The sequence below is a fragment of the Leuciscus leuciscus genome (genome assembly GCF_965113295.1).
Source record: "Leuciscus leuciscus genome assembly, chromosome: 6".
NCBI classification, from domain to species: Eukaryota; Metazoa; Chordata; class Actinopteri; order Cypriniformes; family Leuciscidae; genus Leuciscus; species Leuciscus leuciscus.
Genome location: NC_138730.1, coordinates 28,179,526 through 28,193,407, shown reverse-complemented (window position 1 = coordinate 28,193,407; position 13,882 = coordinate 28,179,526). Strand labels below are relative to the sequence as shown.

Below are 13,882 nucleotides of genomic sequence, written 5' to 3'. Positions count from 1 at the left end.
CACTGCAACAACAACAACAACAACAAAATCATTCTTAATGAGTATTTTTACCCTACTTTCCAGTTAAAATATTTAGAAATTCTTGAAACAAGATACATTGAGAAGCAACACTGTATAAGACATATAATCATTTATTAAGAGAATGATTTCAGTAATTTCTCCAATAATTTCAGAGAATGCATCTGCATGGCAGATTTTTATTTAAACTTTTTCTCTTTTCTTTTAAATATGAACACGTTTAAAATGAGTGTAAACAATCGGTGTTGTTAGACAAAAAAGTTTGGGGTCACTAAGATGCTCTTTTTATGAAAGAAAATAATACTTTTATTCAGCAAGGATACATTACATTATTCAAAAGTAAATACATTTGTAATGTTGCAATATATTTCTATTTTAAATAAATGTTGATAAATATGAACTTTCTATTCATTAAAGAATCCTGGGAAAAAAATTGTATTACTGTTCCCACAAAAATATTAAGCAGCACAACTGTTTTCAACACTGATAATAATAAGAAATGTTTCTTGAGCACCAAATCAGCACATTAAGACTGATTTCTGGAGGATCATGTGACACTGAAGACTGGAATTATGATGCTGAAATTCTGAATATATTAAAATAGAAAAGTTATTTTGAATTTTAATAGTATTTCACAATATTACCGGTTTTACTATATATTTATTAAATACATTAAGCCCTGGTGAGCATAAGAGACTTCTTTTAACATAAAAAAAAAAATCTTACTGAGCCCAAACTTTTGAATGATAAATACAATACAATCAAGATACAATCTATGAAAACAAGTATTAATATTTTATGCAGTGTTGCTTGTCAAAGAAATAATGAAACTTGATTTAAGGAACATTTTGGGGATGGGATGTGAAAATTAGATTAACAATACAACCTACAGCTTCGCTTTCATTTTCATAAAATTAAATAAGGCGTTAATAAGTCCTGACTAAAGTCTTGGGTGTCATAGAAATATGATGCATCTATGTTGGATGTCATTTTTTAAATAATGAAAGGTCAAATTACAACTACTGTGCTATCATGGTGCTGGTGTATGTCTCTCCTAATATACAGTGGTCTTAGCATTAGGCAAATATAGATCTGTGTGACGTGTTGTGCTCATGGCAGAATTCATGTGTGAGTGCGTTTTCATGTTTAGCAGTTTCATAGTCTGGTCTGGGCCTCAGGTATATAGATCTCGATGCTGTCTGCGCTCTCTGTGGCCGAGTTCTGCCGCACAGAAGCGGCTCGCTTGGCCGCCATCAAGCGCTTGCGCGCCTCCTGACGCTGCTTCTCGGTGCTCTCCAGCGAGCGGTCTCTGGCCAGGGGAGGGTGGCCTTTCGGGGGTTTCTTTGGCACTGGGGGAGGCAGCCGTCTCTCCTGAACAGGGATGACAAACAGTCAGTTAGCCGCCGCGGCGGGCGGAGAAAGACGAGCGGAGACAGCAATATGGCACACCTGCACACAGACAGTGCTAAGGCCAGCCGCGGCTCCGCGGCCGACTGCGTGCGGTAAGAGAACGGCCCGGCGGGGGTGAGAGGTTGGGGGCCGCTGCCCCCATGGTGCGTGCCAGATGGAATGACTTCTGAAAACAGCTCACTGTCAAACAAACAAACAAACAAAACAAACATGAAGAGGATGTCAGGAAATTAAGAGTGAGTGAGAGAAACATTCACAGTCACATTAGACCAACAGACCGACATGAGGCACAGGGAGGCAAGAGCAACACTTTATAATCGTTCACAATAATATTGTGGATTTTGGAGGTTTGTTATTGCCAGCGCCCACCCCTGAATGCATAATACCACACTACAGAAGCAACAGATCATGCACATGAATGAAAAAAAACGCAATGTTGCCCTTCGATCAGGCATCTGGCACGTCTGCATTCATATGTCAGTGACTCTGTACTGATTCTGCAAGTTTGTTGTACCTTTCTCTCGGGGGGGTCGAGGGGTCTCCAGTTGTTGGCTTTGAGCTGGTGAAGCTCATCGAACTTTAGGCTGATATTCTCAATGGAAAGTTGAAGCATGTCCCAGAACCCTGCTAGATCTTGAGCCACTGGCCGAGGGTGAGCATTTGGGTTCTGCTGAGCCAAGAGTTACAGAAGTGGAAGAGGGAAAATGATATATGACTATTAGTTTTATTTGGAGCTGGTGTGCTCATCGCAAAAGGGGCCAAAGGTATCCGAAGTTCCATTCCTTTCCAAAAACCCAAAAGCTGATCCAAAACTACTGGTCAAAAGTTTGGGGTTGGTAAGATTTTTAAATGTTTTGAAAGAAGGTTTACCAAAGCTGCATTTATTTGATCAAAAATACAGTAATTGTAATATTGAGAAATATTATAAAAAATTTAAACAACTGTTTTCTATTTAATATATGTGACATTGGATCACAAAACCAGTCACAAGTCACACGGGTATATTTGTGGCAATAGCCAACAATGCATTGTATGGGTCAAAATGATTAATTTTTCTTTTATGCCAAAAATCATTAGGATATTAAGTAAAGATCATATTCCATGAAGATATTTAGTAAATTTCCTACCGTAAATATAAAAAACATTTATTTTTGTGAGTGAATGCAGCACAATCGTGAACATAAATGGACAACTTTAAAGGCGATTTTCTCAATGTTTAAAGTTTTTTTTCAATAGTTGTATCTCGGCCAAATATTCTCCAATCCTAACCTAAACCATACATCAATGGAAAGCTTATTTATTCAGCTTTAAGATGGTGTACAAATCTCAATTTAAAAAAAATTTACCATATGACTGGTTTTGTGATCCAGGGTCACATATTTAAAAAAGTAATATATTCCTTTGAATTTTAAGTAGCCATTAGTGTTACATAATCCTTCAGAATCATCTAATACGCCGATTAGGTGCTCAAGAAACATTTCTATCAATGTTGAAAACAGTTGTGTTGCTTAATATTTTTTTGTGGAAACCAAAGAACAACATTTATATAAAATAGAAATTCATTGTAACATTATACATATTTTTACAGTCACTTATAATCCATTTAATGTGCCCTTGCTGAATAAAAGTATTAATTTATTTTCTCAGAAAAAAAAAAACAGACCCCAAACTTTTGAAAGGTATTGTGAGTTGCCTAATAAATGTTTATTATCATTAAGTACTCACCAGATTTTCCTCACACAGCTCCCTGAACTGCTGAAATTTCTGGGACATAAGCAGCTGTGCACTTCCCACTGCACTGCGGATCTTCCCCAGAACTGAACGACACACACACAGGTGAGCATCAAATACATACATAATAACACTGGAAACAAAGGATTCTGCATATTCTGAAACTTGACAGGCTTGAAAGAAAAGAGCTCTATTATGATTATAATTTGGAGAGACTAAAGTTTCAGGTGATGTCAGCATTTCTTAAAACAATGCCTGATTTCAGGCAAACAGTGTGAGGACCCGAATGTTCAGCAGGGGGCAGACGACTTCAATGCAGAAGGGGTGATCTCAATAAACAGTTGTTGCACTTTTGCATGTGGTGTTTAAGCAAAAAAAAAATCTGCGTCTTTAATCACCTGCAAGCCATATTCAATTTAGCTTTATTCAAATTAAAAGTCAATGGCATTATAATTAGTGCAAACATGCCCACTGAGCACCGAAACAATGCACAGAGCACACAAAACTAACCAGAATAATGTTTAAAATTATATTTTAATTTCTTTAAAGATGAGACCTACTAGAAGAGATGTATATGAGACTCCATTACTCACTGTCATCAGGTAGCTTGTTTTCCTTCTCATCCTGCTCCATCTGCCTGCACCAGCCCTCCATGCGCTCCGTCTCCGCTAGCAGCAGCTTGAGGAACCAGCGGCCGTCACGCTGGCACACCGAGCGGCCCACGATTTCCAGGGGATCTTCTGTTACGCTGTCAATCCAGGGGTCAGGTGGAGGCAGGATGGAGGGATCAAACCCAACGTCATCATAGTCGTCTGAGGTGCAGGCATGGTAGTGATTCCCTGAGCCCTGGATGCTGACGGTGGAGGTGGCGGCATCACGCGAGTACTGCCGTGACAAGCAGCCCGAAGAGGGGAACTCTGTGACAGGAGAGTCAGCTGGTGTGTAGTCCGGAGTGTCCAGATCAGCCTGCACTGCTGCCGTCACACTGTTAGAGCGGGTGAACCGCCGGTGACTGAGGCACAGGCAAAGAAAGAAGGAACGAACGAACGAAAGAAGGAAGGAAATAAAAAAAGAAAGAAAGAAAGAAATTCATACCGGTACATACAGTAACTACTACACACACTTCTATGATGAAAATGGATTTCATTTCTGTAATAATATTAGTTTTGGTAATTGTTTGGGGGGCATGTCAAAAATGTCAGGGTGATACAACTGTCCCAGTATCATAATGAAGTCTCATTTAAAATGTAAAATATTGAAAATAAATCTAAGTAGTTTGGCATCATCTTTTATTATATTGATTTTATTAGTACAAAATGTTATTAGAGAAAATATTTTAAGAAAAACGACACAGTTTATTAAGATTTGAAGTCATGTGGTGCAACTATAAATAATGTGAAATGACCCGTCAAGGTCAACATGTCTCTCAGATGTAAAATTCCACTTGGTGTGACTCCCCAAATACCTAATAATGATATTTAATAAATATTAATTGATGATTTTTTTTTTGTAAAAAATAAAAAATAAAATAAAACCATACTAGCTTAAATTTTTTTAAATAACAAATGGAAATAATCAAAACAATAATGATTAATGGATTAAGTTTTTTTTTTTGAAAACCATATGGAACTAACATGAATACAAAGAACATGTTTCTTAAAACCTGATGTGCGTTTTCCTTTCCTTTTAAAATATTTTTTAATTGTCTTCTTCATGGCCTTACATTTCATTGACACATCAGCTCTGTCTCAAAACATGAGCTGCCTACTGCCTACATGAGCTACTGTTTATGTAGATACCATTTGTACCACATTAGTAACTGGTTTGAGATGCTGTTTGCAGGCACAAACATCATTAACAGCTATTTATTTAGGAGACAAATAACACCACTCAAGTGATTTACAAAAGACACTGATACAAAGCACACAGCTAGTGATAATTTAATAAAATGATGTAACAAACATGAAAATTGGATGAAATGCATCTTTAAAGCCGGTTTCCTGTCAACACTTTTCAGTTAATGAAATTGTTTTGCTGAGCTTGTCACAATGAATTGTGGTACTGCCTTATCAACTAAAACGTGTAGTGGCACTTCAAATTTAGGCAAAAATTAGGTCTTTTAGGATGCAGCATAATCGGTTGTTTACAATTTCTGACATCAGGAGCACGTCTATGGTGCATAAAAATACAGTCTAGCTAGGCAGTTTTGAGAAGAGCCATGGTGTGCCAGCTTTAGCGCTCTGGGATAATCCTGTCCCTGCTCAATACGTTTAATAAAGTGAAAGTGTCTCCCTAATACAGAGTTTCTTAATCCTTCATTTTAATGCACTCTCTCACCATATGCAGTGTGCGGTATAACAGCTGAAGGGGATAAACAATACTTTTCAGAATGCAACAATATTCACCACTCCACTAATCTGTAGATTGAAGCGATTTGATAAAATACATATTTTAGAACCAGTAAATTATCTTAGAGGCAATGGAGCACTAGAGGACACAAAGACCAGGTGATAATGCAAAGGTGAGTGGAACAATTTTATGCTTTATTACCCATAACTACAATGATACAGCCCAACATTAGGGTGTTGTAGAGGGGTGAGATGTCTAAGACCCAACATCTAGCTACTGGGGTGCCTCAGGGCTCAGTGCGTGGACCACTTCTCTTCTCCATCTACATGAAGACAGAGTTGCTTGTGGTCCCGGCCAACCCAACACAACTTCTACATTCAGCTAGGTTCATTATCCATAACTCCATCAAGGTCAGCCAGGAACCTTGGAGTTGGGATTGATGATCAATTGAACTTTACAGACCACATTGCCCGGTCCTGCAGATTTGCCTTGTACAACATTAGGAGGATCAGGCCCTTCCTTATCAGAGCATGCTACACAACTCTTTGTCCAAGCACTTGTTCTATCCAGACTGGACTATTGTAATGATCTCCTGGTTGGTCTTCCAGCTTGCACTGTCAAACCTCTGCAACTGATCCAGAATGCTGCATCTAGAGTGGCCTTTAACAAGCTGAAGAGAGCACACGTCACTCCTCTCCTCACAAAATTGCACTGGTTGCCAGTTGCTGCTCGTATCAAATTCAAGTCACTGACTTTTGCCTGCATCTTTTTCGGCAACACTTGATCCATTAATACTAACACTTTATCTTATATTCTAGATCTATTATCTTTAAAAAAAAAAAAAAAATACAGGTACTGCATTAGATTAAACTGGGATGGGTCATGGCACTTGCATGTTGTTGTCCTATTGTTAGTTTAACTGCTTCTATTGTTCTCATTTGTAAGTCGCTTTGGATAAAAGCGTCTGCTAAATGAATAAATGTAAATGTTGTTTCGCCAAGTGTAAATGCAGATATCAGATATGGGTCACTTTTAAAAGAAGATCAGATATAGCCAACAAATCAGAATTGGGCATCTAGACCCGCAGTGTAAATGTGGCCATAGACTTACCCATGCTCTTCTTCAACCTGAATCCCCACTGACTGGAACTTGGACTGGTCCTCTAGTTCCTGGTCCTCAGGCCCATCCACCTGTTTAAACGCATTACATAGTAAACCAGCCACCTCCACACTCATTTGAAGAATCATCTACTAAAATGATGTTCTAATAGCCAACAGGACTAATCAAACTATGAAAACAATGACGAAAATGTTCTCACTCACCTGGATGCCAATGGAGAGGCACCTGCTCTTCCTGAGCACATCCCTGCGGATGTCTTCCAGGACTGGTATGGGAACAGGAACAGGCATGGGCAGCGGAGAGGAAGGGGTGGTGCTAATGGTGATAGTGCTGTTGCTGACGTGCTGACTGACAGGGCCGTGGATCTGAGCGTTGGCCGCCTCGATGGCTGCCGTCAGCGCTTTCATGCTGTCAATGCTCTCGGTGGAATTGCTCAGGCCGGAGTGGAGGACGGGCTCACCCCGCGTACCGGGACCGTCCATGTAAGCGTCCTGCGCAGACTCCGTGCTGCTCTGGGCCGTGATGGAGATGAAGGGCTTGGTGGAGGTGCGGGGAGGTACCGGTGGAGGAGTCTTCTTGTAGGTGGTGATACATGATGATACTGTAGACAGAAAATTACACATTCATTTCGCAGATGCTTTATAACTTAGAAAAAAGGATGCAATATAAACTTAAAAAAAGGATGTAAATGGTTGGGTTAAGGATGGAAACAGCTATAAGGCATTTTGAAGCCCTTGCAAGAAAAAACAGGGTTTTATATTAAGAGTCAGGATACATACTACCAATTCTCCATGGCTGTCTCCAAAAAATTCACTACTGTCCAAAAGTTTGGGGGTGGTAAGTTCATGTAATACAGTAAAACAGTAATAATGTGAAATATTATAACAATTTAAAATAACGGATTTATATTTGAATATATTTAAAAGTGTAATCGTGTGATGGCAAAGCTGAATTTTCAGCATCATTACTCCAGTCTTCACTGTCACATGATCCTAGAGAAATCATAATAATATGCTGATTTGGTGCTCATTTCTTATTATTAATGTTGAAAACAGTTGTGGTGTTTAATATATCTGTGGAAACAGTGATACTTTTATAGGATTTTTTATAGGACATATAATGTTAACAATGTAAATCATTTACGTTCGCTTTTGATCAATTTAATGCATTGCTAATGAATAAAAGAATGGATTTCTTTAAAAAAACTAAAATCTGACCCGATACTTTTGAACTGTATTGTAAGTGTGTGCATGAGTAATTCAAAGTAGGTACAGCAAGATAATCTTGTCTAAAAACCAGAGAATCCTGATTGCAAATGTGACGAAAGCAAATCTTCTGAATGTAAAACCAGTGTCGTGGATCTCCGTGTAAATATCTTACATATTGTGAATGCATATCTTGCAGTAACTTGCCGTTACTTGAATGAAAAGTCAATGCCGCACACTGTTATGCTGGTGGTTTTTAAGTTTTCTCCAACACACACAGCTAAGCACATTAAAGAGGCCAGTAATGTTTTGCTGGAGTCATGGGCAATAAGAGATAAGACTCAGAACAGACCACGCTTCCAACATGACTCTGTGAGCTAATCTTTTGCCTTAGCCAGAACCTTGAATCTGGCAGTAAAAAAGTGCTTTCACAAACCATGGATTTGCATAAGATTTGTCTTGTAAACCATTTCAGGTCAAGCTCAGCTGCCACATAGATACGGGTCTGCGATCCAGCAACAGATTCAAATTCTGGTTGTTTCCATTGGATAGCAGTGTGAGCTAATTGATCATCGCTGAGTTCTGGGACAGACCTCTGCCATGTGCACTTTACTGGTAGACAGACATGCAATATTCTGACTTATTCTGACAATAGTCTCATAGATAAATACAAATACAGTAATGACTTATGACAGTATAGGCATAAAACAATATTAATTATTAAATAAATAGAACATTTCTAAAACAAGTAATATAACATGTGAAATGCAATTTAAAATAATACATTTATATAATATTAGTTAATTATTAACATAGCCTACTGGTGTAAAATATGCACGTTTATATCTTTTCACAATACTATATGACAAGGAGGGGCCATCATGGTAAAATACTCATTGCATTCATTTTAATTTTATTTATAATCCTTAAAAAGCTTCTGATAGAGTATGATTAAATATTCACTTATTAACATACTTATGGAATCATCCTATTATATCAGTGTGCCATCTGTAGACATTGACACAGTGCTGAACACTGACTCATTTCCTCCAGCACTTCACTTCAAAGAGAGAAACACCCCACACAACCCAGGCGAAACATGAAATCCCTAAATGATGGCTGCATGAAGCTGCTGATGGAGGTGTGTGTTGTGAGATAAATAGTGAGAGAGTCTTTGTGAGCAAGGCATATATTTTTCTTATTTTGTTTTCTTCAAAATAACCACAAGGGGGCAGGCTAGTGTGAGACAGAGACCAGCTGTTAATGTCCTGTCTGATTTCACTTCCTCTTTCTCCTACTCTTTGGTTTTTCTCTTCCCATACATTCAGTGACTTCTCTTTGATTTGTCATATTTTGCCATTGTATTAACCATCAGTTTGATTTGAGAGGGTCTTTTTCTTCTTTCTTCTTCTGTTTTTATGTCCTAAATATAAAACGTACATGTCAAATTAATAATAATTTATAATTAATAAATTATATAATAATGTTAATTTAGATAAATAATAATAATAATAATAATAATAATAAATTAAATTTAAATTAAATTTGTCTGCCAGAGGTTGTTTTGTGTTGTTTCTGTTTGGGGTCAAAGGAACCACAGAAAACCAAACCATTATTCATGTTTATGATACCAGTCATGCTAAAAAACACAGGCTATGAAACCAGCTCTTAACACTTACAGGAATTCAGACAAGTTCATATGAAGCTCATTTCCGCCACATATAAAAAATATTTAATGGGTTTCACAGACAAGGCCCAGACTAAAATGCATGTTTGAGCTGTTTTAACTGAAAGTAACTTGCACTTACATATCTCAATATATGTCAGTGCCATTGTTTTGTCTCAAGATTCACAACAGTAATGATTTTTTTTGGCAGAAATGGACTTTCATAAATTCCCCTCTTGAATTACCTTTTAAATCTAAAGATAAAACGGTGTTGTGTAGTAACAATCTATCACATTTTCTCTGCCAAGGTGCCCATTCTTGTTTGCTTCTTTAACAACCAGTTACACGCATATGTTTGAATAGCAGAATTCACCTCCGCAAACCACAGTATCAAAGAGTGCATGTACACACAATTAATTTAACAGACTTAATCTCGGTCTCGCGCGTCTTCATTTATTCACATACATACGCTCTCCCTCCATCCACGCAGCGGTTCACACACGACTCTGCAGCCAAAACAAATGGTTCGTTTCAACTCAAGAAGTCAAGCTAGTAAGATCAGGACAAACTTCTGCTCTCGAGCTGCAGTGTGTGTTGCTGAGATAACAGCCTGGAGATCAGATGCTGCTCCAGCTCTAGAGATTTCTGTCACCCTCTCTTCTAATTTCACCCCCTCCCTCTCTAATCAACTCTCTTTTCATGGTCCACCTGGGTTTGTAGTGATACAGGGGATCAGTAAAGCTGCACTGTTGTAAACCGAGATTGTTTTTGTATAATTACTAGCGAGACTGCAGCTGATTCTGTCATTATCTTTGGCGTTTGTTGTTATACCAAAACAGATGTTCACAGGAGTGTTTGACAATTAATAGCGTCCAAACTGATGACACTACAATAACTGGGAAAGACAGACTGCTGATACACTGTAAGAACGGTCATAGTGTTCCTCATATAATTAGAGTACAGAATAGAATTTAGCATGAAACAGGGGTTATGAAACTGGCAGGAGGTTACAGTAGCAGCACGGATGATGATCCTAATTGGTCACCTATAATACCTGGAGAAAGCAGAAAACATCTCAAAGGCAGAAAAAGGAAGAGACTGCTCTCTGCAGAACAAATGGGTGGAGATTATGTCTAGCTCCTCCTCGCTAGATGTCCAGCGAGGAGGAGCGAATGTAATTTGGGCCTAACAGATGGAGCTAAAATATCCAACCACACCCTAACCCTACCCACAACGCTATCCCTCTACCCCCATTAGACATCTAGAGAGGTGGAGCTGAACGTCATTTGACTCTGCAGTGCTTACCATTTGGAAAAAGTGTCCATCAGAAGAATGCAAACTGCTCAATGCTACCTTCGCTCATAAGCACACATTATTTTGAGCCAATCACTCGAGTCATAAATAGCATGCGACTCTGAAGCCACAAGAACATGACATCATAACTCAGCAAAATGCTTTTCAGCAGCATAAAGGTGTAGTCCCGGCATTGTCCAGCAGGGGCTATTGGGCCAATGCAAGTCAAACCTTTGACCCCTTGATTTTAACATATCACTTTGTATTTTTAATTCAATAGTTTCTCTGTCATTTCTCTGTCACATCCTCTTAATTTTCCACTGGTAGCAATGAACCAACCAGAGGCATTGTAATTAAATAAATGATCAGTAAAAAAAATAAAAAAATTCTAATAATAATAATAATAATATATATTTTTAAATAACATTTTATTATGAGATTGCAGGGACATAACAATATGTCAGATACCAATCCAACCTGAGCCATCAAGTGCCCACTTGAGGAAGACACAGGAAACCTGCTCCAATGTCCTATATTTCCCTTACTAATTCCTCCATTCCTCATCTATACTAATGGAAAGTGTCAGCTAAATGACTAAAATGTAAATGTAAAGAGAAGAGATGGGCTGAGCTAGCACTCCTGCTGATGCGCAGTGTAAACACACCCACACATACAGGCACTGCTCAAGTCACTGTCTCTCCTCTGGCCTGCCAGCCTGAGCGCTTACAGACTTCATTCCTTACAAGATTATGTATCACAGACATCATATAGAGCCTGTTAGGAAAACCTTCAAAATGTGAGAGCCAATCAACTCTGGATTTACTGTAACTCTTCTAAAGGAAGAGGAACAGATGCTTCTGATAAAACACTTTATGTGATGGTGTTGGAACACACAAATATTTGATAATTAACAGTAATAAAACCCTAATGATACCAACAGATTATTATTTCAACATATTTCAACAGTTTTACTTAATTACTGCTGTTAGTTGGAGTAAATACATACTTGCAGAAAAATGTGTAATGCTTTTAGCTTCCCGAATAAGTATATGATGACTTACTATGCACAGCACATATAATATGATTTGCTTACTAAATATGAGATACATCATGTTAACATTATGCTGCAAATTTCAGCCTCAGTAGGATGACTGTTATTGCTACTCTCATTAAAATATCACACATAGTTCTCTCTTATGTGGAGATTTGGTTGTGTAAACTAGTGCATATCACTGTGCGAAAGGTGATAAAATGTGTGTTAAAGCGTTTAAACCTTGACCTCGTGTCACTGAAAGCATTTGTACTGTCTGCCGCTCTCTGACCCTGAGCTCAGAGGACAAGGTGAATGATATGACAGCAGAAAAATCAATTCGAGCCCGCCGACTCGTCTCTCCTAAAATGACAGGACGCTCTCTGCACGTTCATGTTCTTAAACACCCTGACAGGGTTGTTTCAGATGACAAACTGACAGAATTAACCCACCTCCATTTCCTCAGGCGAATGGTCTTTCAGCCATACAGAAACATCATAATGAATTATACTCTACATCCATAATCGCAACTATCCACATGCATATTGAGTGCCCTTAACATCCCCTAATGTTGGATCTTTTTCAAGGACAGAGTCGTATATGCTTGGCTAATCAGCATAATCCTGACTGATATTTAAGACCACAAAAAGAAGCAATCCGGCCTGGACAGGAATCTCTGGGTTTCATTCCGATATCTAAAGCTGCCAAAGTGTTTAATGCGGTCTAATTCTTCCCAGATGAGACCTGAGAGGGAAAAGAGAGAGCTCAAGAGGGAAAAGAGCGCTTGCTGTCGTTTTGCCCCATGAGAGGCAATTAACACAAGCCGTCTGGCTAAAAAAGTACACAGGCAGCCATATGAGAAGAAAGGTCAAGTGCTAGCCAAACTATGGGTCCCAGGGTGAAACTTTGTCCGATAACCACTCTCACACAATTCTGGAGGCTTTTTTCCCTTTTTTTGCCTTGTGTATAGCATAGTAAAATGACATACATAGAGTAACAGTGACAGAGTTTTTATGTAATGACTGCAGCAACTATCTCCAGCTGGACACAAGAGAGTTTTAGGGTTATGACGATGATCTGCAGATTATCACAGTCTGGGGGTAAAAGGTTGAACACAATGCATTCATCTTTTAAGTGAGTTGACTTCTATTGCACAAAGCCATTATACACTGATGGCAATCCTACGATAAACACTGTGTGCAGACTAAACTAAAAGCTGCAGAATATATACGCACAATGAATAATGGCGATGTATGTTGTTAGGCATGTTGGTCACTGATGTCACACCATACATAATTTTGGTCAAAGCTACAGTTGGGAGAACAAGTATTTGATACACTGCCGATTTTGCAGGTTTTCCTACTAACAAAGCATGTAGAGGTCTGTAATTTTTATCATAGGTACACTTCCACTGTGAGAGACGGAATCTAAAACAAAAATCCAGAAAATCACATTGTATGATTTTTAAATAATTAATTAGCATTTTATTGCATGATATAAGTGTTTGATCACCTACCAACCCTCCTGTTCTCCACTCATTACCTGTATTAACTGCACCTGTTTGAACTCAATACCTGTGTAAAAGACACCTGTCCACACACTCAATCAAACAGACTCCAACCTCTCCACAATGGCCAAAACCAGAGAGCTGTGTAAGGACATCAGGGATAAAATTGTAGACCTGCACAAGGCTGGGATGGGCTACAGGACAATTATAGGCAAGCAGCTTGGTGAGAAGGCAACAACTGTTGGCGCATTTATTAGAAAATGGAAGAAGTTCAAGATGACGGTCAATCTCCCTCGGTCTGGGGCACCATGCAAGATCTCACCTCGAGGGGCATCAATGATCATGAGGAAGGTGAGGAATCAGCCCAGAACTACATGGCAGGACCTGGTCAATGACCTGAAGAGAGCTGGGACCACAGTCTCAAAGAAAACCATTAGTAACACACTACACCGTCATGGATTAAAATCCTGCAGCGCACGCAAGGTCCCCCTGCTCAAGCCAGCGCATGTCCAGGCCCGTCTGAAGTTTGCCAATGACCATCTGGATAATCCAGA

The 13,882-nt window shown here is 38.8% G+C and overlaps 1 protein-coding gene across 4 annotated transcripts in view; it reads right to left on the bottom strand.

Moving 5' to 3' along the window:
• Nucleotides 1-878: 878 nt before the first annotated feature.
• dlgap1a (discs, large homolog-associated protein 1a) overlaps nt 879-13,882 on the bottom strand; it is a 125,537-nt gene continuing 112,533 nt past the window's right edge. For 2 of the 4 annotated variants that reach the window (XM_082172230.1, XM_082172232.1), the window contains exons 7-12: nt 6,831-7,228; nt 6,619-6,698; nt 3,753-4,171; nt 3,154-3,245; nt 1,943-2,098; nt 879-1,389 (exon numbers count right to left, since the gene is read on the bottom strand). In XM_082172230.1, the coding sequence (XP_082028356.1) occupies nt 1,174-1,389; nt 1,943-2,098; nt 3,154-3,245; nt 3,753-4,171; nt 6,619-6,698; nt 6,831-7,228 (1,361 nt within the window). In that variant the 3' untranslated portion in view covers nt 879-1,173. The remainder of the gene's footprint in view (nt 1,390-1,942; nt 2,099-3,153; nt 3,246-3,752; nt 4,172-6,618; nt 6,699-6,830; nt 7,229-13,882) is intronic. The other 2 variants (XM_082172231.1, XM_082172233.1) reach the window with 1 other exon arrangement.